Source organism: Cucurbita pepo, chromosome LG17, assembly GCF_002806865.2.
Source record: "Cucurbita pepo subsp. pepo cultivar mu-cu-16 chromosome LG17, ASM280686v2, whole genome shotgun sequence".
Taxonomy (NCBI): Eukaryota; Viridiplantae; Streptophyta; class Magnoliopsida; order Cucurbitales; family Cucurbitaceae; genus Cucurbita; species Cucurbita pepo.
Window position 1 is genome coordinate 8,409,736 of NC_036654.1, and position 26,330 is coordinate 8,436,065.

The 26,330-nt window shown below is 37.5% G+C and overlaps 5 protein-coding genes across 7 annotated transcripts; 4 read left to right on the plus strand and 1 right to left on the minus strand.

Moving 5' to 3' along the window:
* Positions 1 to 600: 600 nt before the first annotated feature.
* On the plus strand, positions 601 to 5,515 carry LOC111778384 (ankyrin repeat and SAM domain-containing protein 6). Its single transcript, XM_023658173.1, has 6 exons — positions 601 to 948; positions 2,333 to 2,394; positions 2,495 to 2,760; positions 3,314 to 3,388; positions 3,490 to 3,552; positions 5,057 to 5,515. Exons 1-6 carry the CDS (start codon positions 842 to 844, stop codon positions 5,099 to 5,101), a joined length of 618 nt encoding a protein of 205 aa, XP_023513941.1. The 5' UTR covers positions 601 to 841; the 3' UTR covers positions 5,102 to 5,515.
* Positions 5,516 to 6,450: 935 nt separating this feature from the next.
* LOC111778381 (GPI transamidase component PIG-S) lies at positions 6,451 to 13,077 on the plus strand. Of its 2 annotated transcripts, XM_023658168.1 has the most exons (14): positions 6,454 to 6,546; positions 6,577 to 6,677; positions 6,772 to 7,471; positions 8,221 to 8,305; positions 8,440 to 8,529; positions 8,803 to 8,876; positions 9,976 to 10,060; positions 10,147 to 10,233; positions 10,313 to 10,443; positions 11,006 to 11,087; positions 11,194 to 11,241; positions 11,835 to 11,907; positions 12,025 to 12,128; positions 12,736 to 13,077. In XM_023658168.1, the coding sequence occupies exons 1-14, from the start codon at positions 6,515 to 6,517 to the stop codon at positions 12,850 to 12,852; spliced, it is 1,809 nt and encodes a 602-aa protein (XP_023513936.1). In that variant the 5' UTR covers positions 6,454 to 6,514; the 3' UTR covers positions 12,853 to 13,077. The 2 variants fall into 2 exon arrangements, with proteins under 2 accessions (XP_023513935.1, XP_023513936.1); XM_023658167.1 differs by having other exon boundaries at positions 6,451 to 6,677.
* A 1,431-nt stretch (positions 13,078 to 14,508) lies between these two features.
* Positions 14,509 to 15,894, plus strand: LOC111778383 (RPM1-interacting protein 4). 2 transcript variants are annotated; one of them, XM_023658171.1, is made up of 3 exons: positions 14,509 to 14,549; positions 14,822 to 15,424; positions 15,528 to 15,894. In XM_023658171.1, exons 1-3 carry the CDS (start codon positions 14,544 to 14,546, stop codon positions 15,558 to 15,560), a joined length of 642 nt encoding a protein of 213 aa, XP_023513939.1. In that variant the 5' UTR covers positions 14,509 to 14,543; the 3' UTR covers positions 15,561 to 15,894. The 2 variants fall into 2 exon arrangements, with proteins under 2 accessions (XP_023513939.1, XP_023513940.1); XM_023658172.1 differs by having other exon boundaries at positions 14,825 to 15,424.
* Positions 15,895 to 16,419: 525 nt separating this feature from the next.
* Positions 16,420 to 18,620, plus strand: LOC111778288 (cell division control protein 45 homolog). The gene has a single exon (XM_023658008.1). It carries the CDS (start codon positions 16,659 to 16,661, stop codon positions 18,438 to 18,440), a length of 1,782 nt encoding a protein of 593 aa, XP_023513776.1. The 5' UTR covers positions 16,420 to 16,658; the 3' UTR covers positions 18,441 to 18,620.
* Positions 18,621 to 19,069: 449 nt separating this feature from the next.
* LOC111779277 (oleoyl-acyl carrier protein thioesterase 1, chloroplastic-like) lies at positions 19,070 to 24,184 on the minus strand. The gene is made up of 7 exons (XM_023659394.1): positions 23,759 to 24,184; positions 23,195 to 23,328; positions 22,975 to 23,088; positions 20,485 to 20,580; positions 20,134 to 20,221; positions 19,994 to 20,062; positions 19,070 to 19,627 (listed from the first exon to the last, which is right to left on the minus strand). Exons 1-7 carry the CDS (start codon positions 24,089 to 24,091, stop codon positions 19,352 to 19,354), a joined length of 1,110 nt encoding a protein of 369 aa, XP_023515162.1. The 5' UTR covers positions 24,092 to 24,184; the 3' UTR covers positions 19,070 to 19,351.
* Positions 24,185 to 26,330: the final 2,146 nt, after the last annotated feature.

The window sequence follows — 26,330 nt, forward strand, 5'->3', positions numbered from 1 at the left end:
TGATGTGCCTGTAGCAGGTCGGAATGCGCACGATGGATAGAGGATGACACTGGGTGGAATTTATTAGTAGCGAAATTTTCATACATCTCAAGGCAGAGCTGACCGAGCAAGACTTTGTGTTATGTCTAACTAGGTATATCGCTCACGAGTAAGGGAATTCAAATACGGCTACAGAGTCACATCAGCCTTTAAGTGCAAAGTATCCACTGAATCTAATGCACTCGTGGTAGATCAAAGCTAAAAAAATTCGATATTTATTTAAAATTAAAAGTATTTAAGTGGTATATTTTGAAACTTATTAATATAATAACCACAAAAAAATAAATACTTTTTTAAAGCATTTTCTATTTATTATAATTTTTTTTTTAGAAATTTAAAAGATATAATTAAAAAAATATATTATTTTTTCAAATAAATTAGAAAGTTTGAAATTTTTTTAATTACTAATTTATTACAAAAATAATTATTAAGATGAGATATTTTGAGAAAATATATTTCATATGAGATTTAGTTAATTATATATTTTTCCTATTAGATAATAGTTTGTATTCTATTTAAACGGGTAAATGATTATTAAGAAAGAGGTTAAAAGCGAAAAGATTTTGGAGACGAATTGGATGTAATTCATTGGAAGAGGACAAAAAAAGGTTTAGCTGCGAACGAAGGAAAATAAAAAAACCCCAAATCTGCAGTTCCTTCTGTTCTTTCGATTTCTTCAGCCTTCAATTCATTCTTGAATTTTGTACGAGCACACCTGCTTCAGATTTTGCTCTCGGAACAGGATTTAGGGTTAGGGTTAGGGTTAGGGTTGAGTTTTTGCGTCTCTCGTTTAGTTCTAAAGATGTATGCTGATCGATTGGATGCCGACACTCATAGGTCTATAAAGGACCGCCTCAATGGAAATTCGTCTGACCTTTCTGCCCGCCGGCGGCCGATTACTGGGAAGAGGTTCGTTGTCTTTTTTTCCTATCTGTTTGGATTTTTGGGCAATTTTTGAGATGTAGGTAGTAATTGTTTTTGGGAATTTTTACTGTTGTTTGTGTTACTCTTAAATTTTTGTACTATGGTGGAGTCGTGAGCTAATAAGACAGTTTGGTCGTGGAGTTTATCATTGGTTGAACTTACTGGTTTTTGCGATTTTACTTAAGACTGAAGGTGTTGCCGCCTATTTTGGGTGTAACTTTGCTGTTCTTCTTGTTCGAGTTGTTTTTGGAATCTTGTAGATTGTATGTATTTAGAGCACCTTCAGCTATTACAACTTGGATGGAACGCAGTGAGGACTGTTTGTTTACATTAAGCCATCAATCTTCTTTGGTGTATTTGTTATGGTTCTGTGCTTGTTGGTTTGGCTTCATGACTTAATGTAGTTTCCTTGCTTAAGTCCTGTTTTCTATCCAAGCAGGAGTTCCAAGATTATATGCTAAGGCTTTGTTACACATTTGTTATATAGGTTTAATGTGCAATTGGATTTTGGCAATGCCGAGAACTAACTTGGTGGATCTAGCATATATTATTTGTCAAAGATCTTGAATGGTTAGGCTTTTATGCTTATTTGGTGCTTCTTTAGGGTGTAAGTGGTTCGGGTAGCTCGGTTTTTTTGGCTAAAAACAATACTGATTCAGGAGGGGAAAAAACTGAATGAAAATGGGCTTTCCTTGAAAGTGTAACTGACTGCTCAAACAAAAAGAAACTTGGGTGCAGTGTGCAACCAAATAAAAAACCAATTAAGACAAGAAAATCTAACACAACAAAGATATTCACAGCTTTAACTTATGTATAGTAGAATCGACCAACACTTATTAACCATACCAATAAAACCGGTTCCCGGTTTATTAAATTTTCTTTTCAGTTTTAAATTTGCTCCTCTAGCTCTCTAGGAACGGTCATTCTCTTATAGTTTTCTAGCTTCTCAATGAAAGCCTCATTTTCCATCCAAGAAAAAGTGACCTTCAAGATCATGCTTGAGCATCGGTACTCATTCTTTACATTGATACTAGCGTAGATTATTTTATACAGCGTTTGAAGATTGTTGAAGCTTTTCTTGTATTTGGTGCTTACGAGTGTGCTTTCTTTCGTTGATTTTTAGATGCATGTTGTCTTGTTGCTTTCATAATTTAATTGAGATAGGAATTTGTAACTGATTTTTTTTTTATAAGTTTAGGCTTTTGGTTTTCTGAAGTTGTCTTAATGATGTGGATGGCCGTCAATATTCATATACCTTTTTGTGAGAATATTTGATTCTCTTGTTAGCTGGACAGTTAATGGTCTACATGTTATTATTTGTTGAGTGCTCTGTATTCATTATATCATGCCGATACCATGTACATTCCAGGCAAAGACAAGATGACAAGTGGGAGCATGATCTCTACGAGAATGATGAACCACAAACTTCAAGTACGAATTGGGTGTAATTGTATCACACGTCTAAAACCCTTTTGTTAGATGGGTCTAATCCACTTTATAAGCTCTTGATTATGTTCTATTGGCTTTAAAGATCGCAAAGTTGGTGCTCGAGATCTTCGCTTGAAGCTCCAAAAGAGAAGTCAACAGCAAAGTGGAAATTCATCCTTTTCAGGAGTCCGTGACCTACGTGAAAAGTTGTCTGGCACAATGAAGCCTCAAGCTGTGAATAGTGATCCACCAAAACCAAAATTGGATGGTTCAAAACCGACCAGAAAAAATGATTCCGTTGAAGCTCGCCCTTCAACCACTCAAAAAGTTGTAGCCAACCCTGCTACTAGGAAAAAGGCTTCTCAGAAGGCAAGAAACTTCCATTTCTCTTATTTATTTTTTGTTTGTTATCTTTCTAAAGTTTTTATCAGAAAATATGCTTTCTGTCAAACGCACGATAGAGGTTGGTCATTTTAGCATTCAATTTTTGTACCTGGAAAACTTTCTTATCTGTGAAAATAATTTCTTTGAACGTTCGTAGTCATTGAGAAGACTTCAGGAAGTTATTTGTTTAAGTAAACCATTTTCTTATATTTACTTTTTTGCTTCATTGGCTTTTATTCTGTTGGAGCCCCTCCATCAGCCCTTCATGATATTCAGATTAGTGCATCTGGTACAGTCTACATATCTCTTAATCCCTTTTGCTGCTTTGCTAATGAATTGCAGAGACGTCCAGCCCAATGCATGTTATGTCTCGACATCTTTAGTTGAATTAAAATTTAATCGAGTTGTAGTAATCAGACTTGGGATTACTGACCTTATGTTATAGTTGATGGGCTGAGTTACCATGCGAACAATTGAAAGTCTGACGTTTTGTTTTCTATAATTTGTCTTTTCTTGATTAACATGACTTTTGATGCAGAGTGATACGTCAGTGGATGACTTCCTGCAGTCCTTGGGCCTTGAAAAATATTCCATCACATTTCAAGCTGAGGAGGTATGAAAATCTTATGTTTTCAAGGATTGTAAGCTCCTTGCTTTCAAGCTTTCAGCTTAGCTTCCCTGAACTGATTACAACTTTGAACATCTTTCATATAGGTTGATATGACAGCGCTTGTACACATGGGTGACGAAGATCTCAAGGCTTTAGGAGTACCAATGGTAAACTTGCAAGACCTTGTTTTAATAAGTTTTTTTTATTATATATGTTCTTGGCCATCTTTTATCTTTGCTACTTGCGTAGATATGTAGCTCATTTGAACTCACTATTTACCGTTTAGCATATATTTTATTAGAAACAACACCATTGATGTATGAAATTACAAAAGAGGGAGAAGGAAGTTATAAAATACTTCTCTAATTGGACGGAAGAGATATTTAATACGAGTGAAATAGAGCTAACAATTTACACAAAACAAAACTAAGTGAATAATGATCACTCTCAATCCAAAAGGTTACTCCTCGCTTGCAAAAATCCTTTGATCACTCTCAATCCAAGTAATCCAAAGGAACGTTCTGACAAAATTCAACCATGGGTGCTTTCCTTTCTTAAATGGATTGCCTGAGAGCATAAGGCAAGGAAACAGTATGCATCGAGCGGAAATGGAATTGACCAACCAAATGATCGAAGAATTTCCTTTCGAAAGAAAGATGCAAAGGAGCAAGTGTAGAACATGTTGTCTTGGGTCTATGTGGCATACTCACAAAATGTGCACCAATTTGGAGAAGCATAGATAAAAGGCAATCACCTTAAAAAAAATTGTTCCAAATGCTCTCTTGTATTAGATGACAAGAGTGAGCTATTTATGTTTCTTAAGCAACATTATTATTTGAATTCTAATATTTGAACCTATCACGAGTAATAACAGGATGGGTGTGGCCTTTAGAAAAGAAAGTATTTGGTCAGTTGTTATCCAATCAAAACTAATAGCAAGTGAGTCTTTGTAAGGGTTCAAGCCTACCGTTAGCAGATATTGTCCTCTTTGGGGCCCAACCTTACTGGCACACCCCCTCGTGTCCACCCCCTTCGAGGCTCAGCCTCCTCGTTGACACATCGCCTGGTGTCTGGCTCTTATACCATTTGTAACAGTCCAAGCGCACCACTATCTGATATTGTTCTCTTTGGGCTTCTCCTTTCAGGCTTCCCTTCAAGGTTTTTATAACGCGTCTTCTAAGGAGAGGTTTTCACACCTTTATAAAGAATGTTTCGTTCTACTCCCCAACTAATGTGAGACCTAACAGTCTACGTGTAAACTCAACCAATGCAGGCTAGTTCTCTCACCTTGCTAACTGTACTCTAGTGCTGCAGTGCATATTCTATTATGAAGCTTTACCAAGAACAGAGTGGAACTGAGCTGCAATTACACAAATAGGCAACAAACTAACATCGCTATTAGAAGTCGAAACTCGCCTTAGTCAAGGTCTTTCTTCCAGACTGCGTATAAGATTTGTGGAAGAATCTTTTAAGTTTTCTGTATAAGGACAGCAGATTCATTAACTTAGAAATAAAAAGAATTCTTGTCAATGTCAACGATTCTCAATACCTTAGCAGATTCAATAAAGTAGCGCAACTCCGGTCTTGTTTGTTATCATTTTCTTCCCTCGTTTGTTCGTTTAATGCTTGGAATCACGAACCTCGTACTTAAGTTATCAGCTCTGATTTCAGGGACCAAGAAAGAAGATCCTGTTGGCATTGGAATCAAGAGTCTGAACCATGGAAAGTGAGTGGAGTAAACTCCTGTTCGCCAGTGTTTTATTTTATACCAGCCGTGAATACTACTGTGAAGAACAAGTAGGGGCCGTCGGCCATTGTAACTCTGGTTTCCTCTTTTCATTTTTTTCTTTGGCTTCCATTTTTTCGCTGCTTGATGTGAAGGACCTTAAAAATGTTTAGCTATGAATAGAAAAATGGGATTCAGTATATATAGCGGCTCAGCTGAGAGCAACTCTCTTTTGACACACTTTCCATGGCCATCAGCGTTTGAGGTATTAAGGTCTCTCCTGCTTTTGTGGTGCCTTTCAGTGTTTCAATATTCCATACTTTGTTATAAACAGCACTGCAGAGTTTTTAGGCAATTTGTAATGTTAAAAACTAGTCATTTCGATCTTTGTACTTCGAATTTTATTTCTTTTTCGTCGTATCATACTATTCGATGTCTAAATTTGGTTTTTGTACTTCAAATACAGCTTTAAATTCGTCTCTATTATTAAATTATTGGTAACTTTTCTTCGTAAACTTTTAAAATATGTATTTTTTTAATCATTGTAAAATTTTGACAAAGTTAAAAGAACCAAAATTGTTCCTCTATTTATTTCAAATTATGGATTTTAATCGACTTAACATTGAAGGGTCGAAACTTCAAAGATCAAGTTTGATTCCGCTCCATTTCTTTACTCTTTCTCTAGTTTTTCTTACTCCTGAACCCCGAACGGGTTTTCTATTTTCGATGCAATTGTTTTTGATGATCAACCAAACTTGATATATATGGGGATTAGGGGTAATCGAAACTGAATATTCGAGCATTTTTTTTTGCTAGTTGAATTGATTTGTCCATCATTCTTTCACGTGCATCAGTAACCAATCCAATGAGATTGGAGAATGGGAACTAATAGCGGAGATTGATGCATTTTAATTAAAAGTGGGATTGATGTAACCTACCAAACCTATTAAGCTTACACTTAAATGATTTTTATATTTTTTATATATATATATAAATCACTTATAATGGTAAATGCCTCAAATAAATTCAACGAGTAACTAATAATCCTGTTATATAGAAAAAGTAGCTATCATGTCAGATTAATTTAGACCATATTTGATAATCATCGACTCTTTTTATTCTTAGTGAAGTAGCGGCTACACTTCTTGGTTCGGAGCATTGGAAGCAATGGAGTCTATTGAGCTCATTTTTTAAAATTATTTGTTTTTATAAAACTAAATTATTATTTTTTAAATGGCGAAGAATGCAAATTTCTCGTTAAATAAATGATGGAAAGAAAAATTGATATGAAACCAAAATTAAAATTTAAAGTGAAAATTGATCGGAAATAGTTGATTTCCAACAATAAAGCTTCTATGAATTGGGTGCCCCACTGAACCCCCGAGCTTCCGTCTGATTCAGCAATGGCGGAAATCTCAGAACCTTCGAACCCGCCACTAGTCCACTCCGGATTACCGGATGCACGACTTGAACAGTCCGCTTTCGACCCCAGTACCATGCGGAAAACTAAGCCTGGCTTCAAGCGTCTAATTCTTACCATCTCCGTTTTCTCCTCTTTCCTCTTAGGTCCGCTTTCTCTCTCTCTGTTCGAGCAGATGTGATTGTTACTATTTCATGGAGTTTATGATTCATTGGTTGTTTGTTTTTTTTTCGTTTGCAGGTCTTCCATTTCTATGGAAATCCGTCGAAATCTACCGCGCGCCACTTCCGTTCATGGACATAGATGTCCTCTCTTCTCAATTAGAATCCACACCATTGCAATTTCCTTGTAGTTTCCGGGTCATTTATGTTGGATTTGATTCCATTGCCCCTCGAGTCTCAGCCGAGCAGCTAAAATCGTCTATCCTCGATGAGATTACTGAATTGTCTTCTAAATCTTCACTTTGTGGCAGTTGCAGTAACAACTACGATGTCTCTGTGGTTATAGAATCGGGTTCTGATTGCTCACAGACACGCACTGACGCATCCTCGTGTACGTGGCGGTGTGGAGCTCTCAGTGCTTCTGATTTTGCTGTTTCTTTGGAAAATGGCGATGATAGTGCCGATGATTTCTTGGAGGTTGCTCTGGGAGGTTGTTCGAGGTCAGCTTCTGGTGGGAGAGGTTATAGCGTAGTGGTGATGAACAGGGACGAGAATGTGGAGGTCACCATCGGAAAATATCGCCATGCTTGGATTGTTGGGAGGATTTCAGAGATGGAAGCAATACCGAAAGTAGCGGAAATTTTTGTGAAGTTGTTTGGTAATGGTGGAAGGGAGGAGGGATTAATTCCTGGCGAGTTCATGCCTGTTGGTGCTGATGGAAAGATTTTTCTTTCTTTTAATTTGTTGAATGCAGATCCAGATGATTGGATATATGACTGGTATGTTGCTCTCTTTACTACCTTCTTGCAGTATCACATTGAAGTTACTCTTTAGGCCTGTTATGGTTATGGTTTTTGGAATGGCTTCAGTGTTGAATAGTAACTCTGATTAGATTGTAAGAATTTTGCCAATTTTTGCTCACGGTTCTTGAGGAACATTTCAGATCGCTTTAGCGACGTCTTTGCATATTGCAACTTGATTCTGTGTTAAACCTGAGAAAACTATAGCTTGTGTAATGATTTTGAATTGACTTCTTGATGATTACAGTCCATTCCAACTTAGAAGTTTTAATGGTAAATGTGCGATCCCTCGATTGGAGAGGGAAACGAAGCATTCTTTATAAGGGTGTGGAAACCTCTCTCTAGCAGACGCGTTTTAAAAACCTTGAGAGGAAGCCCAAAAAGGAAAACCCAAAGAAGACATATCTGCTAGCAGTGGGGTTGGACCGTTACCGTAAAAAAGCTCTCCAATTAGTTAAGACAAGAAAAAGCTATTTAGTTTGGGAAGGGAGAGAAACACGAAGATGCATACACTCTCAAACCTCACCAATCTCCCCTCCCAAACACTTAAAAGTTATTTTTAGTCTCAACTTATAAAAATTCTAATATCAGAGACTTAATTGATCTAATATCAGAGACTGCTTAAGATATTTATAATTTCTGCCATTAACAATTACATACTGAATTATTCTAAACTTTTGAACATTGTTTTTGCAGTCTATCTATTATGATTCTCTGTTGTTTTGTAGGGACTTTCAGACAGTAGATGAAGTTCTATTGAAACCTTTAATCAAGGAATTAGCACCTGTAGCAAATGTCTCGGTCGAGAGTCAGGTGTGATGTTTCCCATTGAATGCTTATAGTCACTTCATTTACTCTTTTTTATTTCAGCTCATTCATTGTCTTCCAGAAACCTTGAAAATACATGTAAAGGCATTCAACTAATCCAATTGCTGATCACTGACCAGGTTTTATATCATACGCCAACTTCCTCCTTTTCTTACTGGGACGACGATCAGGAGAGCTACATCTTCAATACTAAAGATCTTCCCTTTTTTGTACGGTTTTTATATTCTTTAAATTCTATAATTTGATGAATTCCTAGGTACTTGTAGGTGACTTAATCCCCCCTGCTACCAGAGTCAACATTTTAGTTATCATCTGTCTCTATTTGTTTACTTGCTTTGTCTGTTTCATACACTACACACGGTTAGGCCATTTGTTCACACTTCATCCAGTTAAGAGTTCTAGGACTTTGGTCTAATTCTACTTTTGATTTAATATATATATATTTTTTTTAACATATTATCTTATTTCTTAAAATCTAATAGGTGAATTCGAACGAGTGGCATTTGGATACTTCTATTGCAGCTGGCGGGAGGTCAAAGATATTGCATTTTGTGATGTACAATCTTTAACTCATATCATTCTTCTTCTTTTTTTAAATAAAATTTTTAAGAAAGTTTAGACTCTAGTAAGAGATGTTGAGAAGGTTCACCATCCCTCGAGTCTGCACTATTATATAAACATTACTTGTCTGATAACTTGGAAACCAATTAGTTTTCTTTTTGGCCTCTGGTAATCAAGTATTTGTTAGAATGCTAGCGAGGCGTTGGATAAAGATTGGGATGTCTCTCTATGTAGTTATTTATGATTTCAACTTGTTTAGAGCATTTTGTGTTGATTGTAACTTAGTTACTTTAAATGAGTTGGAGGAAGTTTAGTGGGAAAGTAGGTTGTATTTTCTGTCAGTAGCACTTGAGGGACACAATAGCCCTATCAAATTGGCTATAAATGACTACGATAAGAATGCCTTTAAGGTGGAATTAGGGCATATCAATAATTAAACGGGGAGTTTTGCTATAGTATTTGGTTATAAATAGAGGAAGTGGTAAAGGAAGAAATTAGAGAATTGTTTCGACGATTGTAGGCTTGAGTTGGTATACTTGAGAGACGGTCCATTCTTGTAATTGCTTTGGGATTTTGTTCGTGGGCCTGTTTTTTGTATGCTCTGGTATACTCTTTCATTTCTCTTAATGAAAGCTCGGTTTCTTATTAAAAAAAAAAAAAGTTTAATCAAGAGAGGGGAGATTCCAGGTACCTCAAATACTTGGGTTATCTTGTAGGTTTTATCTCTTTTATTTTGATACTCTTCTAATTCTGTTTAGGTTCTATCAGACTAGTTTGTAATTTTCTTCTTGAAGGCAATTTCTATCTTGCGAAGATATATTTCATTTTCATTTAGTGATACAGGTTATTGTTGGTTTGAATAGTTGAAGGAATATATTAGTGGCTTCAATATTTTAAAAATAAAAATCAATGAAGGATAATCTATGTATTTTTTTTTTTGCATCTTATGGCATATTTGATTAACTTGTAAGTAGCTTGGGAGTACTTTCAATTTATGTGAGTTTTGTGGTAAAAAATTGAAGTTCTGTTTCTGCCCATTATTATTGGTACATCCTAATCAAGTTTTGTTTCATTGTTAATTTTCTTTTTGTCAGATATATACCATCAGCAAGGGAGTGCCCCCTTCTTTTACAGCTTCCCAATGGCCAGATTTCAGAAACAAATGGGTTTATATCTCCTGTATGACACTATTTTTCACGTTTAAGTATATATGATTTCCACTATTGAACTTTTAAAATTTAAGTACTAACGATGGCATCTTGCAGATGTGGGGAGGCGTAATTGTTTGGAACCCTAAAGGCTGCCTAGACCGTAAAAGCAAGCAACACCATAGGCAAATGATTTCTTATCCGGTAAGATGTTGATATTATGTTACAAACTTTGGTATTCTATCTAATTTTCTGTTGATTGATCATTCATATTCTGGAACAGGAGCTGGAGAAAATTGTTGAAGTGTTCCTGGGGCAGTTTCGGCAGCTTTTTGGTCTTAAGTCCGATCCTCAACATGTTGGTCTATCGGGCACATTCAATATTTTAACTAGCGAGAAAGGCTTTACAAAATGGTGAGCAAACGATCTGTTTAGTCACCTTTTAAGTTCTAATAAGTTTTAGATTCAATCCTTGTCATCCAAACTGTTGATGAAAAGGCGACTTATTTTCTTCTTCTGTTACTATTGTAAAACTTTTAAATTTTAAGGACCAGTTTGAAAACAAGGGTGAACTTAGGGATCAAAACTATGTTTTGACCCATTTTTTATATTGAATTTATCAGCTATTATCTCAATAATTGCATTATTCGAGCCCTTGATGGTGATATTCTGATATCATATTTTTGTTGCAAACCAACTATATTTTGTTATCAGAGTTCAAGTTTTTCCAATGCACACAAACTGGCCTCTTGAAACTTTTTTGAATTTTTTAGCCTTGCATAACAAATGAAAAAAATATTGTCCATATATATGTTGTAACGACCCTAAATTCAACCTCCAACCACTTTGTTGCCCCCATATGGGTTACAAGCTCACATTACCAAGCTCGGCCAATTGGTTAGGGTCGTTACATATGTAGTCCACAATATTTTTTTATGTCAAATGAAGCCATTGATATGGTTGATCCATCTTGTAGGGAAATTGATTTTCTGTCAAGGCAGCATTCATGTTTTAATCTTCATTCTTGTGCTTCATCCCTTGGATCTCTTTCCAGATTGGTACGTATTGAATTCTTGGTTTAGTTCAAAGTCGGATCTATTGGCTAATGGGAAAATGGTTTTTGGTCCCTTTCTTGGTCAAGTTTTGAGTTACTTTATTTTGCAGGTTCAATCATTGCCGAGAATGATTATCCTGGATGAGATTGGAAAACAGGTACTGCTATATCTTGTTTGGAAATTTTTTCAACGTTTCTCTTTTCTAGATTTATTGGTTTACTTGTGCTCAATTCTTTTACTTATCTCTTAGAGATTGGGCTTTCTATGTCATTGTCCAAATTTTGTTCTGTTGGTAGTCTGAACGACAACCTTCCTGAAGGTTTCCTGAAATCACTTTCTGAAATGCTTTTCTAGTAGTGTGATAGAATCCAAACAGAACCAAAATGATATTTAAATAGAAAAGGTAGAGATCTACAAGATAAACCAAGTAATTTGAGGAACTTGGACCCTCCCTCTCTTGAGATCACTCAAGTGCTAAACCAACGAAATCAAGGTCCTCCTTTTTCACTTCCTCTATTTATAACCAAATACCCCTCATGGCTATCTCCCCCAGCTGGTGCGTTTGTGTAAGGGTGGAAATGAATCTCAGAGCCACATTTTCCTCCGGTGCCCATTTGCTCGACTTTTTTGGGACAGAATTCAATGGCCTCCACGTTTTCCTCCACATTTATTTTAGACATGGTCCTTTTTATCTACTTGCAGTATTTCGTGGTATAACATGAGGCTTTTATCCCTACTTGTCTCAATCAGGTAAAATATTCTCTTAAGGCTGCAAACTTGGCCCAAAGAAATGCCTCCCTGGGAGTTTTTGATGCTGCAGCCAGTATGATCCTTCTCTAAACTCTCTGACATTTAGTATCTGAAGCTCGAATAGAATTTTTTAACTGTCATTCTGATGGAATTAATTAAAATCCTGAACTGAGTTCCTCTTCTTTATCAGTCTCTTCCAGGCAAGCAAGATCACTGGCAGAAGATGCGTTCTTTCACCCATCAATAATGTCAGTCAGCTATTTTTCATTTGAGCACTGCTTTGCTGTCTACTCGGTGAGATCATCACTGCCTATCCACTTATGTTTATAATAAATTTGAATCTATAATTCATGTTAGGTTAAATTATGAATTTAGTCTATCTAGTTTGAGCATCATGTTGTCGTTGTTTCTGAACTTATTTTTTGTTTATTACGTCGCTAAACTTCAGGTTATACTTTCTATTTAATCTCTAGACTCTATACTATGGGAATGTTGACATGATAATTCAACCAAAATTTGTATAGTAGTCTAAATGGTATGAACTAAGTAGAAGTATAGGTTAAAGTTTAAGGATGTATTTAAACTTTTCAGAGTTCAATATGTTATAGATATAATGCTTGATTACATGGACACAATTTATAATTAATTAATCATCTTGGTATTGGTTGGGAGAAATTAAATTTCTCAGCAGGCTATTAACTGCTTTAATTTGCTCAAGTAAAATATACTTCACAATAGACTGCAATGTAAAAAGCTGTATGTATACTTTCATGAATACTACATTTGGGCCGTTTAACCACAGGAATTGAACATTATTATTGATTTAGAAGACGTAAAATTCATAAAAATGAAGCGATATTTTGGAACCCCGTTGTTATGATGCCTGCTTTTCTTTGGACAGCCTTTCTTCTTGCCAGTTGCTTTGCATGTAATTTTGGCTGCACTGAGAGAATGGAAAAGATACAAGCAAGAACACAAGAAGTATTTGGCTTTTTTGGCCAAACCAAAGCAAAGCTGAGAGCTTAATCATAGTGAATTTGTGTTTGCTTAACCGGTTCTTACATATTTCCTTGTAACTTAAGGAAGGCTTGTCAAGGTTAGAGGTAAACAAGTGACATTGATAATATTTGTGGCATATCTCCAATAACATTCATAGTTTTTATGTCTAACACGAAGGTTGATATTGTAAAAATCTTTGTTATTTATCTTAGTATCAGAATTTTGTTGAAAGAAATCCATTGTTGACAATGGTTCTCAGGGTCTCAACGTCAAGGTATTCTAATTCATGAATTTGTCACATTAAAATATAGAATGTTTCTTGGATTTTAAAAGTTTCTATGAGATCTCACCGGGAAAGAGAACGAAGCATTCTTTATAAGAGTGGAATCTCTCTCTCTAGCAGGCGCATTTTAAAGCTTTGAATGGAAGCTTTGTTATCGGAGATCTTGGACTATTACAGGTTCATTTTTATCCTCCCATTGCATGAGCTAACAGATTTGATTTTCTCTATTTTTATCCGTTGAATCCGATGAAGTCGTTGGCTGTTTGGATACATCATAATCTAATGTCTTGCATTTTTAGGTCAGATTTATTTGCATTTTTAGGTCAGATTTATTTTGGAATCCATTAATACACAAGTTCTTAATGGTTAAAGGTGAGACATAGAAGTTTAGGTCTAGAGCTACTAGGTGAGGCGAGATGATCCAAGTCTAATATAGACTAGGCAAGCTAACATGGGTTCTAGCAAGTCACAAATGTAAATTCTGGTTATTTCAAAACGAACTTTACTAACATGGTTGTCACTTGATGAGCTACTTACCTATCAATTCATAATCAAACTCTACTAAGCTTTAGACTCGAATTGACTGTAGTTTTGACGTAGACTAGTTGTTGTATCTTATAATTCATTATTTATGAGATCTCATGTCAGTCGGGAAGGGAAACGAAACATTTCTTATAAGAGTGAAAACCTCTCCTTATCAAGTGCGCATTGGTATCTGTTAGTGGTGGTATGCCAGCGAGGACCCTAGCTTCCAAGGGGGTGGATTTTGAAATCCCACATTGGTATCAGTTGGAGAGGGGAACGAAACATCCCTTGCATAGAAACCTCTCCCTAGCAAACACATTTTAAAACCTTCTTTACCATGGCAAGTGTTTGTGAAATACTCACGATGAGAAAAAAAAAGAAGGCGTTAAGAAATCCTCCTAGCTCAACTCTAGACACTCTAAGATCCTTTTACAAATCTCTTGGTCCGTGCGGAAGAAAGGAAAAGGAACGGAGGTTTTAATTAAATGCCCTTTAGATTTTCAATTGAAAGCCAAGTCAAGGTTACGAGCAAAGGAGTAATAGAGAACGGAACAAAGGCGTGGAAGTAGTAAAAACGGGGAGGTGTCAATATCAAACCCGGCGACCGGGTAAAAGCCACGTGGGGGGCTTTAATAACCAGAAGAAACGAAGACTTTTCAAATGCTACGTAGAAAGCCAGAGAGAAAGAAAGAAATAAAGAAGAGTAGTAGTCAAACCTCACCAATGCCGCCAATCCATGCCCGATCATCCTCCCTCTCTATAAACCCCAAATTCTCTCTCTACAAACCCCCAAATTCTCTCTCTAAAAAACCCTTCTGAGAAATTCTTGATTCAACCACAAAATCAAACCCAAACCCCCCCCCCCCCCATCTTCGTCTTTCCCATCCCTCTGTTCTTCTTCCATGGCGGTGAGCTATTCTATTTCTTCTTCTTGTTCTTGATTTTGCCGTTTCTGTTTGTTTGGTTGCTGAGAAAAAGAAAAAGAAAAAGAAAATTAGAAAGTATCTGTGATTTGATATTGTGGGTATTAACTTAAATCTGGAAATTATGGGCGATGCAATGGAGTTTCTCTGTTCTTTCTCTGTTCTTCGATCTCACCTGTTGACTTTTATGAAACTTTCTTGATGATTCATTCAAATTTGTATAGTTTTGATTTGTAAAATGTGTTTTGTTGGAACAGCAGCGGTCACATGTTCCAGCTTTTGGGAACTGGGAAAGTGAAGGGAATGTTCCATACACAGTGTTCTTCGACAAGGCCAGAAAGGGCAGAGGCGGCGGACCCATCAGAAACCCCAACGATCCTGAGGAATATCCAGAAATGTTCGCCGCCGAAAACACACCCAAAAAGGACGATTCTCCAGCTCCGGCGCCGATACCCATGACCCACGAGAGGAGGCAGAGCCGTGAATACGGCAGCTCCCCTGCCCACCGTGAAAATCCCAGCCGAAAACAGAGTGGAACAGAGTATAGCATCGACCGCTCGCCTCTCCACCGCCAGGCAAAGCCGTCGGGAAGAGAGAGCCCAATGGTGGAGAACAAGGGGTCCGATGGTGGCTATGGAAATCGCGGGAAATCTAGAACGAAGCCGCTTCAGGCGGAAGGGACGGCGGTGCCGAAATTTGGGTCGTGGGATGTGAACAATCCGGCGTCGGCGGACGGTTTTACTCACATATTTGGTGAAGTTCGGAAGGAGAAGTTGGGGCCGGGAACGCCGCCGCGGCAGCCGCATTCTTCTTCGCCGTACAACAATCTTAATAACCCAAAAGCCGACAACAGCGCCAAGGTATTTAATTAACCTTTTTTTTTTTTTTTTTTTAAATTATAAAAATAAAGTAAAAAAAAAAATTGAAAATTAAAATATTTTCCCCCCTAATTTTTGGTGGCAGGGATGTTGCTGCTTTCCATGGCTAAGTAAATAAGTTTGAACTGTGTGGGCTTTTACTGTGCGGACTGGGCTCTGTTTATGAACTATATGGGCTTTTACTGTGGGCTCTGTTTATCGACTGTGTGGGCTTTCACTGTGCAGACTGGGCTCTGTTTATGAACTATGTGGGCTTTTACTTTGGGCTCTGTTTATAGACTGTGTGGGCTTTTACTGTGCAGACTGGGCTCTGTTTATGAACTATGGGCTTTTACTGTGGGCTCTGTTTATAGACTGTGTGGGCTTTTACTGTGCAGACTGGGCTCTGTTTATGAACTGTGTGGGCTTTTTTGTATTTATTTTTATATATAAATTTCCTTAATTCTTTTGTAGCTCATGTAAGCAAATACAAGTTTCAATTTTTTTTTAAAAAAAGTACACTTATTATTATTATTATTATTATTATTTATTTCTTGTGTTATACTCATTTGCAACTATTATAGCCTTTTCTATGTAAGAAATGTAGTAATATTTCAATTTAAATTAATTAAGGTTAACATATAAATTATATAATAGTATAAAATAATAATTATACAAAATATGATAATTAATTAATTGTTAATAGTGCTTCAAAATTCAATTTCTAAATTTACTCCAAAATACATATTAAAAATATAGATTAAAACTCTAATATTGTGAAATTATTTATTTTTTAAAATTAGAATTATTTAAAAAAGAAAATGATTTTAAAATATCCGGTTGGAACTTTACCAAGAATGAGGATCCAATCGCCACCGTCCAATTATTGTTAAAATGAGAACGAATGTAGAGGAACATTTCCCCTCCGGTTCTTCATTTCAATGTTAAGCGCCAAATTTTAGCGGTAGCCGAAAAAAATTTAAAAGATTTTGATTTAGAAAGAGAAAGCCGAAGCTTCGATCTTTTGAAACTTTCGAAGCATTTCTAAATCTCAATCTTCAAATCCCTCTCTTTTTCTCTCTTCCACTTTCAAGTATATTTCAATTTCATCTTCCAATCTCTTCAAGAAGCTGATTCGGTTAGTATTTGATGCGATTTTGAAATTGTTGTCTGGTTTTTGTAGTTCTGCAGTTCAATTTTGTTTCTGTTTGTTTCTGGATGTTCGATTGAAGGGATTATGGTGAGGGAACAACGAGTTGAATCGTTTTATGCTAAACTTCGTGAATCTGTGACGGCTTCTTCTTTGTCTCCTCTCCTTATTTTTCCTTCCACTTCTGATGTTGACTCGCTCTGTGCCTTGAAAATTATTTTTCAAGTTCTTGAATCTGATTCGATTCGATACGCTTGTTATCCCGTGTCTTCTTTTCGAGAAATTCATAAATATGCTGGTCCTAGTTTGAGTTCGTCGTCTGCCGATCCGATTTCGATCCTTCTGATTAACTGGGGATGTCATCGAGATCTTAGGAAGGTTTTGAGTTTAGGTCCGGCTGCTCATGTGTTCGTTGTTGATAGTCATCGTCCAATTCATCTTCATAATCTGAGCGATCAGAATCAGCAAGTGGTTGTTCTTTACACGAAAGACGACGAGCTCCAGGCTGACTTAGCTTATGATTTCGATGTCTCTGCATTGGCAAATGCGAGCGATTTGAACAGCGATGATGAGATTGATGAGGAATTGGATAGTGACAATGATAACGACAGCGAAAGCGACGAAGAAGATCGAGGCGGATCGAGGAAACGGAGGAGAGTTGATAAGGAAAATGAGGATGATCCTGTTCAGATTTTCAGGAAATTGAAAAGAGGATACTATTATATGGGTACCTTCCATGGTAGGCCTTCAGGGTGTTTGATGTATGATCTGTCTCATTCATTGAGGAAGAACACAAACGAATTACTATGGCTGGCTTGTGTGTCGTTAACTGATCAATTTGTTCATGAAAGATTAACGGATGAGAGGTACCAAGCTGGGGTTATGGAGCTTGAACAACACATAAACAGTTCAGGGAACTTGAATGCTGTAAACTCTGTTACACTCAAGGATGGCACCAAGATCCGAGCTCCTGAGGCATCAAGAATCACTTATGATGATGAGCCAAGATTAATGCTGTTGCAGGAGTGGAGCTTGTTTGATTCAATGCTGTGTTCTTCATACATTGCTACCAAGTTAAAGACATGGAGTGACAATGGAATGAAGAAGCTGAAATTGCTTCTAGCACGCATGGGGTTTGCACTTGTGGATTGCCAACAAAAGTTCCAATACATGAATCTTGAAGTGAAACGAAAGATGAAGGACGAATTCGAGCGATACCTACCCGAATACGGCCTAAACGATTTCTACTACAGAAGTTTCTTGAGGTTACATGGTTATAGCTCAAAAGTGTCAGCAGCAGATGTGGTATATGGGGTCACTGCATTGCTTGAATCCTTTGTGAAATCAGATGGGTCAAGTGCTTCCAAGAAGTTTGGAGTGGCTTATGATGCATTGTCATTGAGCAATCTTGACAAGCTCAAAGATGGAATGCAGCAGGCAATCAAGGTCCAGAGGTCAGTTCTTAGACAGGGGAGCTCTGCAATTACAAAGAGTGGTTGTATAAGAAGTGGGAGAAAGTTTCGTTGGGTGAAGCTTGAAGATTCTGTGGACACCAAATTTCTGGGCTATCCTCAAGCACTCACTAAGTTCTGCTACTTCATAATGGATGCTTTGCGAGAGAAAGGAGCTAGAATGAAGCCATTGCTATGTGCTTGCGTGTCTCAAGAGCCGACCAAAGTATTGATCGTTGGTGTTTGCGGGAAGCCTTGGCTCGGGGCGTCTCGAGGCAATGCATTTGGGAGAGCGTTTCGAAACGCTGCGGAGGAAATCAGCGCGGAGTTTTTCCACGAGATGTTTGAATCCTCGTGGATTCTTCTTGATGCAACTTCAGTTAACTCTTTCATGGTCAGATTGACTGAGAAGCTCTAACGTATGTTGTTGTTTATTTCCATTTCTATGGCATATCTGTGAAGAAGATTTCAAGAACTTATGTGCCTTACTAGATCATTGAGATGAATTATAATGACCCCCACACCTTAACATCAATTGTAGTGATACAAGTTAGCCTTTATGTAACTTCGTCTTTGCTGGTCAAACATGATTTTCAGGTCTTATCGATGTCAACTATAGAGCTTGTACTCAAATAAAAAAGGTGAGCGTCGGGAAGATTTAGTTAGGGGACACTTTGACTTGACTTAAATTCATTAGATTCAGTAGTAAATTTTTCTAAAATTGGCTTGGTTCCGATTTTGGAATGTACACACCCAGACATTTCACACCCAGACATTTCACTCGAGAGATTGGCCAAATTAGTGGGACAGAATTTGGTTCTGCTTCAACCTCGTGAGAAACGATTGTACCATTGGCAAAAGAGGTTTCAGTCTCAAGAGATACCATATCATATGTGTAACAAATACGGACATGACACAACAAGTTGCTAGACACATCATAATGGAGATATTTCGGTTGGTTCGTACCCAGAAAAATTAATGGTTTAAACATTAATAGTCTCAGAAAGGCTGCAGATTCTTGGTTCTTGTAGCCTGCTAACAAACAAATTCTCACATCACAACACAAAAAGAGACTTTTTCAAGGGGGGAAGAAAAATAAGTTATAATGTGTTTGAGAGATTGTTCTATCAAAATCACATACATTCAACTTGCTGACTCTATTAGACTGATTCTAGACTGACTCCACACTCAACACTTGCTACAGTGTACCAACAGTTGACAAGAACTCAAAAGCAAAATTTGAGAGGAAAATGATAGTGTAGTGGAAAAAAGAAAGCAAAAATGGGATCCCAAATACAACATCATATGGATAAGAACAGAACATTACCCTCATCTCTGTTGTTTCTTTCTCCACTGGGTGCGCCCTCGGTTGATTTCGAGTCCATCGCTTGATAATCTTAGTAGATGAAGAAACTGACGGTCATCTTGTTTGTCACTGGAAATGTAACCATTTGTTCCATTGAGCTCTGAAACTGTTTTGCTGCCGTTCTCGACTTCCTCCACGCTCGTAAGAGAATCCACTACGTCGTCTTGTTGGCATTCTCGTCTGTAGTCTAATGTGATTGTCTGAAGTTCATGGCTGTTGATGATTTCTTGAGGCATACTCTGTCATAGAGTCATCAGCATATATCATGATATTATTAAGTCACTATGGGATCTCATGAATCAAATCAACTATTAAGCAGATAGACTATGATATGAAATCGTGTTGTGGTCTCCATGTTATGTCGTATCTATGTCGTATATAGATATGTCTGTGGTAGTTCGCTATTTTCTTAAGACAATTCAAAATACTGTCCTAGTAAGGATTGTGTAACCTTATGTTTTATCACCATAAAGAAAACCATTACTCCTGACCATTGTAGTATTTTAAGGAATTCTAAAGAGAAGGATCAGAACTTTTGGGGGATTATTTTTGCACTGCAGCAGAAAAGAAAAAGAAATCGAGAAAACGGGAACGAGTGTACGAACCTCCAGAACCCATCCAATGTAGGTGACGTTATTGACATGCTGATTCATGTCCAAATCTGCTCTCCTAGGCTGAAATAAAAAGCACTTTCAAAACCTGGAAGAATGGTAAAAGTTTGAACCTAATGTCTTTACAATCTTACCATTAGTCCAATTCTGGAATAGTGACCAGGGTCTTCCAGTTTCGGAATTTTCTTCAGGCTACTACTATTCTCCTCAGGAAAAGCTAGCCTGGACAAAAGCAATAGAAAGCCGATTATCATACAAGTGATTTTCTTTAGAAGGGTTCTCCATAGTATGCCTCACTAAATAATTATGGATTTATAAGTTAAGAAGAGTTTGCCAATTTTAGGATAAAAGAAAGTAATTACTAATTAGTACTAGGTTAACATGCATTTAACTCCATTCTAATTAACCTAACCATGTCATGTTGCAAGACAGACTTGCATAGCAATTTTTACTGAACGATAGTATTGGAGGAGAAAGGCACCTACCTGAGCTCTTGTGGACAATAAACCAAATATTCATCACGAACATCATCGCTAACTTTCTGAAGCCGTCTAGTGTCTTGGTTCATCATCACCCACTTACTAAAAACATTAACAAGAAAGCCATCAGGTAGAATACAAACAACGTCCAGTAATGCACAAAATTACAGTACGAAAAAGAATAAGAATGAGCATAGTTGTACTTGAGGACAAGCAGAATAGTATTGGTGACACAAAAAAGTGCAATTCTCCCGAAGAGGTAATTTAAGGGCAAATATGAATAAGAAAGTTGGACTGTCAGCTTTCCTCAGCTGTAAAAATTGAGGTTGTAAATGTAGGCTTGAGACAAAATTTTATTGTTTATTTTCAGGGAAAATCATCTCTAGAAAGATGAATTTGGAGGCAATATGGTGACAGTTGATTAAAAAATTTTACTTTGAAAGACAAAAGACACTTCAGAATTGATGATTTACACTCCACTACTCTGGTTGAACTATTATATGAATTTCTGATCAGATTAAAGTGTCATCTAAGTGTTAAGATGAAGCTCTATAGGAAGGGCTTTGGATGACCAAAGGCTTGTGAAGATACGTCTTAGCTTGTCAAAAATACTTGTAGGATACTAGAACCTAAATAGGCAGCCACCATGGATTAGACTGAGTGCCCATATAGTCTACCGTCTTCTTTCAACTGTACAATGTTGATGTTGTAAATATAGGCCAAAAGTATCCTCCTCTAAATTCAGTCAATTCTATCGACGTTCTAACACTTCGACAAGATTTATATTTTTTCATTTTCAGGACAAAATTATCTCTATAGAGAAGAATCTGGAGCCAAAATGATAGAAGTTAGATCGAACAATAAAATGTTGAAAGATAGGGAACAAAAAGTTGGGGATAGGGTGTAAGATCAGGCTTTCGGCATGTTTCTTCCCAAGAATCCTGTAATTATTTTATTCTTGTAAAATTACAAATTTAGTCTCTAAAATTTGATGCCACTTAGTCCTTGAAATTTACACAGTCCTAGCTACGTCCTCAGAGTTACGATCTTGATTTTAATTACTTTGTGCAACCACCACTATGACTTAAATGTTGATGTGAATCCAACCAGTGATGATTTAGCACTACATGCCATAAGTGTCATTATGAGACACGAAGGGTTGCTAGATACTGGAAAACTATATTTACGCCTCCATATCCCAAAATTTGGACATTGAAGTAACATGAGACTGACCCGGAGAAATGAACTTGTGCCCTTGCCTACCTAGCATGCAGCATACTATTGGGTTATTATAATAGAGTATATGCAAAATGAGACTCAGCAGCATCTTCTCTCGTACACTCTTGAACTTGAGAAATTTGAAAAATTAGTGTGTTATTTAGACCATTGGTAGTGTACTGCACAAGATATACCATAAATAAAATAGACTGCTCGTAATTTGGGCTGTTACCAAGCAGACCATATTACTGGCTAGAAGTTTAATCCTAAGAGAGGAGAAAAGAACATAAACGGTATGTGTGTTCACGTGCGATGATTATTTTTAACAAGTCCATCTCATACAACTGGATGCGACACCATGCAACTCATCATCAGACCGGGATTTTTTTATTGGGCTGTGGCAACCACAACAAGAGCTAGAACAATTGTGCATAAATAGGGGTAAAACTTGCTGGTGATTACTAGTGTTTAAATGGTCAAGGCCAGAGTCAGCATCTCCCAACAGCAGCGAAGAGCTAGAGGTAACCTTAAGTGGAATTCTATCCTTCTTTCGTCTTTCCTCAAGTGGATCACTTCCAACGGCTATTATATCATGGCTAAACAATTATATACACTGAAGTATATAAAAGTATCTGAAGCTCTGCTTACAAAGTTAAGAATTGATTTTGACATGAATAAAGACTGTGGTACCTTGATTTAGACAATGTTTAACCAAACCAAAAATTAGCAGGCCCAACTATTAAAATTCTACTTCATCCTTTATGATAAACGTGTAGTATAATTTGAATTAACGATAACTATTACGAGCTTGAACAATAAGTACAACGAAAAAGATAAACATCAAGGCTTGGAAAGTGCTCATATCTAGACCTGTGGACTCTGAAGCACACCCTAATCATTAGCTACATATCTTTCCAATCTTTCGAGGATGGCATAAGGTTAGAACTCTCCAACAGCATTGACACGCAATTTTGTTTCTAAAACAGTAAATACAACATAGAATACTTCTCAATTTCCAGTTGCACTCATTCATCCTGAAAGACTACGAACATGAACCAAAATTTTTAGGTATGCAACAGATTGCAATTTCAATAAAGTATCAGTAAAATTCTAGAAAGCAACAGTTTAAAGAATAAATAATCCAGAAAACAGATAAGGATAGCAGTTCATGCATATATTGGATGCATAACTGATTTTGGAATGAGAAGGATGTTCGTAACTCCTGCAGTATTTTGCTTTTCATAGAAATTAATAATAGAAAAATTGTCAATTATGCACCTTGTTGCTCTTCCTATAACTTGACCATTTGCATAATCTTTAAGTATCCAATCACGTCTAGTTCCGATTCTCCCTTCCCCTTGACACCATGTCTCAATTTCAACCACATCACTCCTACGCCAAATGACAATATGTAAATTAGTATTAGTAAATAAGGGAAATTCAAAACAAAAAGAATTTGAAAGTCAAACTCAAAACAACTATAGAAGAAGAGACTCACCACGCTGGGTACTTGTAAATTTCAATGTGCATGCGTGCTGTTACCCATATGAGATGTAATTTCCTCATGGTGGGGGTTGTGGCAAAACCATCTGTGGAAAATCCAACACTCTGAGCATGGTTACAACCAACCTCCTGCACGAAGAATTCATCATAGGCAAACTCTAATCATTAATAGTCAATACAGTCTGAGTGAGATTCTAAAAGAGAAAATAGAATTAAGAAAGACGCATGTGAATGCACATGGGAGAGATGAGAGGATTTTGTCCGTTTCAGTTTTTGGAAGAAAAGAACACGTGCATCCATGAAATGCCGAAAAAACTACGGAAAGGAATAAAGCAGAGAAAAATAAAGATAATCAAGTGGCAAAAAGTTGAACAAGTAAACATGCAGCACGACCGTTCATGTTCCTCAAAAACATCAATGGAACATTCCAATTAATGAAGCAACGAAATCCTACTAATAAATGAGCTAATTAATTGAGGCATGAGTAACATGTAATAGATCCAGAGAGTAACAAATCAGATGAAAGTGACCAAAATCGAAACAATTCCGACAAATTTACCTGCAACAGATTAGCAATAGTTTCAACAGTAGCGGTCTTGTTGATTCCAACCTCGTAACACCGCACTATGAATTTCTCCTTATAAGAAAATCCGTCTTCTGCCAAGCTTCCGAGCCGAAGCCGATCCGCCAAGCTACTAGAACCACTCAGAACACTGGCTTCACCTCTATCGGAAACAACAGCAGCCACAACCGGAGTTTTGGTCACCGGAGAACATACGGAGGCGAAATTTCGGCGGCGGAAGGAGGAGAAGAGGCGTGTAGGAGGTGTAAGGAGTCTACATTGGGAAAGAACATGGATTTGGTCAGTCGCATTGCAAGGGACCTTCAACATAGCTGAGAGAGGATAAAGAAAGGAGTGGAACTGGACGTTGAACAGTTTCTCTCTCTAAAATTCTCTCTCTCTCTCCTCTCTCTCTCTTCTTGATTTCGGGCTGGTTTTTTGTGGAAATACTGAGCGATGGTCGATGGTACCGAGGAGATCATGAAAGTACGATAATACCCTTCTGATTTTGACGAAATTACGAAATTGCCATTATTCTGAATTTCTGGTTAGTTGTGCTGACGTCGCAATATGTTACATTTCCTTCATTAGATGCGCCAACTTCACCGACCGTTGGTCTACTTTGCTTTCTAAAATTTTAAAATATCTATTAGCTCGGGTTCATATCTTACTCGATCTACACGTTTCATTATAAAAATAGCTAAATACGAGCTAAGCTTTATAGTCAGAAGTCCACTGTGGAGGGGCGTTAAGGAAGAAGCATCACAGTATTAGAGACGAGAGGCAGTGCAACGAGCATACCGTCATACATTGACATCTCTACATAGAGCTCGTTTGGTCCTTTTCGAACGATCACACTGCAATTTTCTCAATCTATGAGACTGTCATTTAGAAATCGTTATGCAAATACTTCTACCATATCTTAGAGGGTAGTCGTCGTGTCTAAGTTGGTCTGGAGGTTTATGTGTCACTCGGTCGATTCCTAGGTTTAGTCCTCGTATTCTCCTCTATCGATGGCTCAATTACAATCACATCAGGGGATGTAGAAGTCTTCATAGTCGACATTCAAATCATCGTCCAGGTCCATTGCAATCTTCGGTGTCATGTCATTTAGAGTCTATGCTCTTACCCTGTTGCTCTATCTTCCCGTATACGATGACTAGGTCATTGAATCACGGAAATGACTTGTTACGGAGAGTGAGAGTAGATGTAGAATTCTTCACAGTCGACATTCAAATCATCGTCCAGGTCCATTGCAATCTTCGGTGCCATGTCATTTAGAGTCTATGTTCTTCCCCTGTTGCTCTATCTTCTCGTATACGATGACTAGGTCATTGAATCACGGAAATGACTTGTTACGGAGAGTGAGAGTAGATGTAGAATTCTTCACAGTCGACATTCAAATCATCGTCCAGGTCCATTGCAATCTTCGGTGCCATGTCATTTAGAGTCTATGCTCTTGCCCTGTTGCTCTATCTTCCCGTATACGATGACTAGGTCATTGAATCACGGAAATGACTTGTTACGGAGAGTGAGAGTAGATGTAGAATTCTTCACAGTCGATATTCAAATCATCGTCCAGGTCCATTGCAATCTTCGGTGCCATGTCATTTAGAGTCTATGCTCTTGCCCTGTTGCTCTATCTTCCCGTATACGATGACTAGGTCATTGAATCACGGAAATGACTTGTTACGGAGAGTGAGAGTAGATGTAGAATTCTTCACAGTCGACATTCAAATCATCGTCCAGGTCCATTGCAATCTTCGGTGCCATGTCATTTAGAGTCTATGCTCTTGCCCTGTTGCTCTATCTTCCCGTATACGATGACTAGGTCATTGAATCACGGAAATGACTTGTTACGGAGAGTGAGAGTAGATGTAGAATTCTTCACAGTCGACATTCAAATCATCGTCCAGGTCCATTGCAATCTTCGGTGCCATGTCATTTAGAGTCTATGCTCTTGCCCTGTTGCTCTATCTTCCCGTATACGATGACTAAGTCATTGAATCACGGAAATGACTTGTTACGGAGAGTGAGAGTAGATGTAGAATTCTTCACAGTCGACATTCAAATCATCGTCCAGGTCCATTGCAATCTTCGGTGCCATGTCATTTAGAGTCTATGCTCTTGCCCTGTTGCTCTATCTTCCCGTATACGATGACTAAGTCATTGAATCACGAAAATGACTTGTTACGGAAAGTGAGAGTAGATGTAGAATTCTTCACAGTCGATATTCAAATCATCGTCCAGGTCCATTGCAATCTTCGGTGCCATGTCATTTAGAGTCTATGCTCTTGCCCTGTTGCTCTATCTTCCCGTATACGACAACTAGGTCAGTAAATCACGAAAACGACTTGTTACGGAGAGTGAGAGTAGATGTAGAATTCTTCATAGTCGACATTCGAATCATCGTCCAGGTCCATTGCGATCTTCAGTGCCATATCGGTTGGAGTTTGTGCTATTGCCCTGTTGCTCTATCTTCCCATGTACGATGACTAGGTCAGTAAATCACGGAAACGACTTATTACGGATAGTGAAAGTAGCTTTCGTAGTTGACCTTAGGAGAATC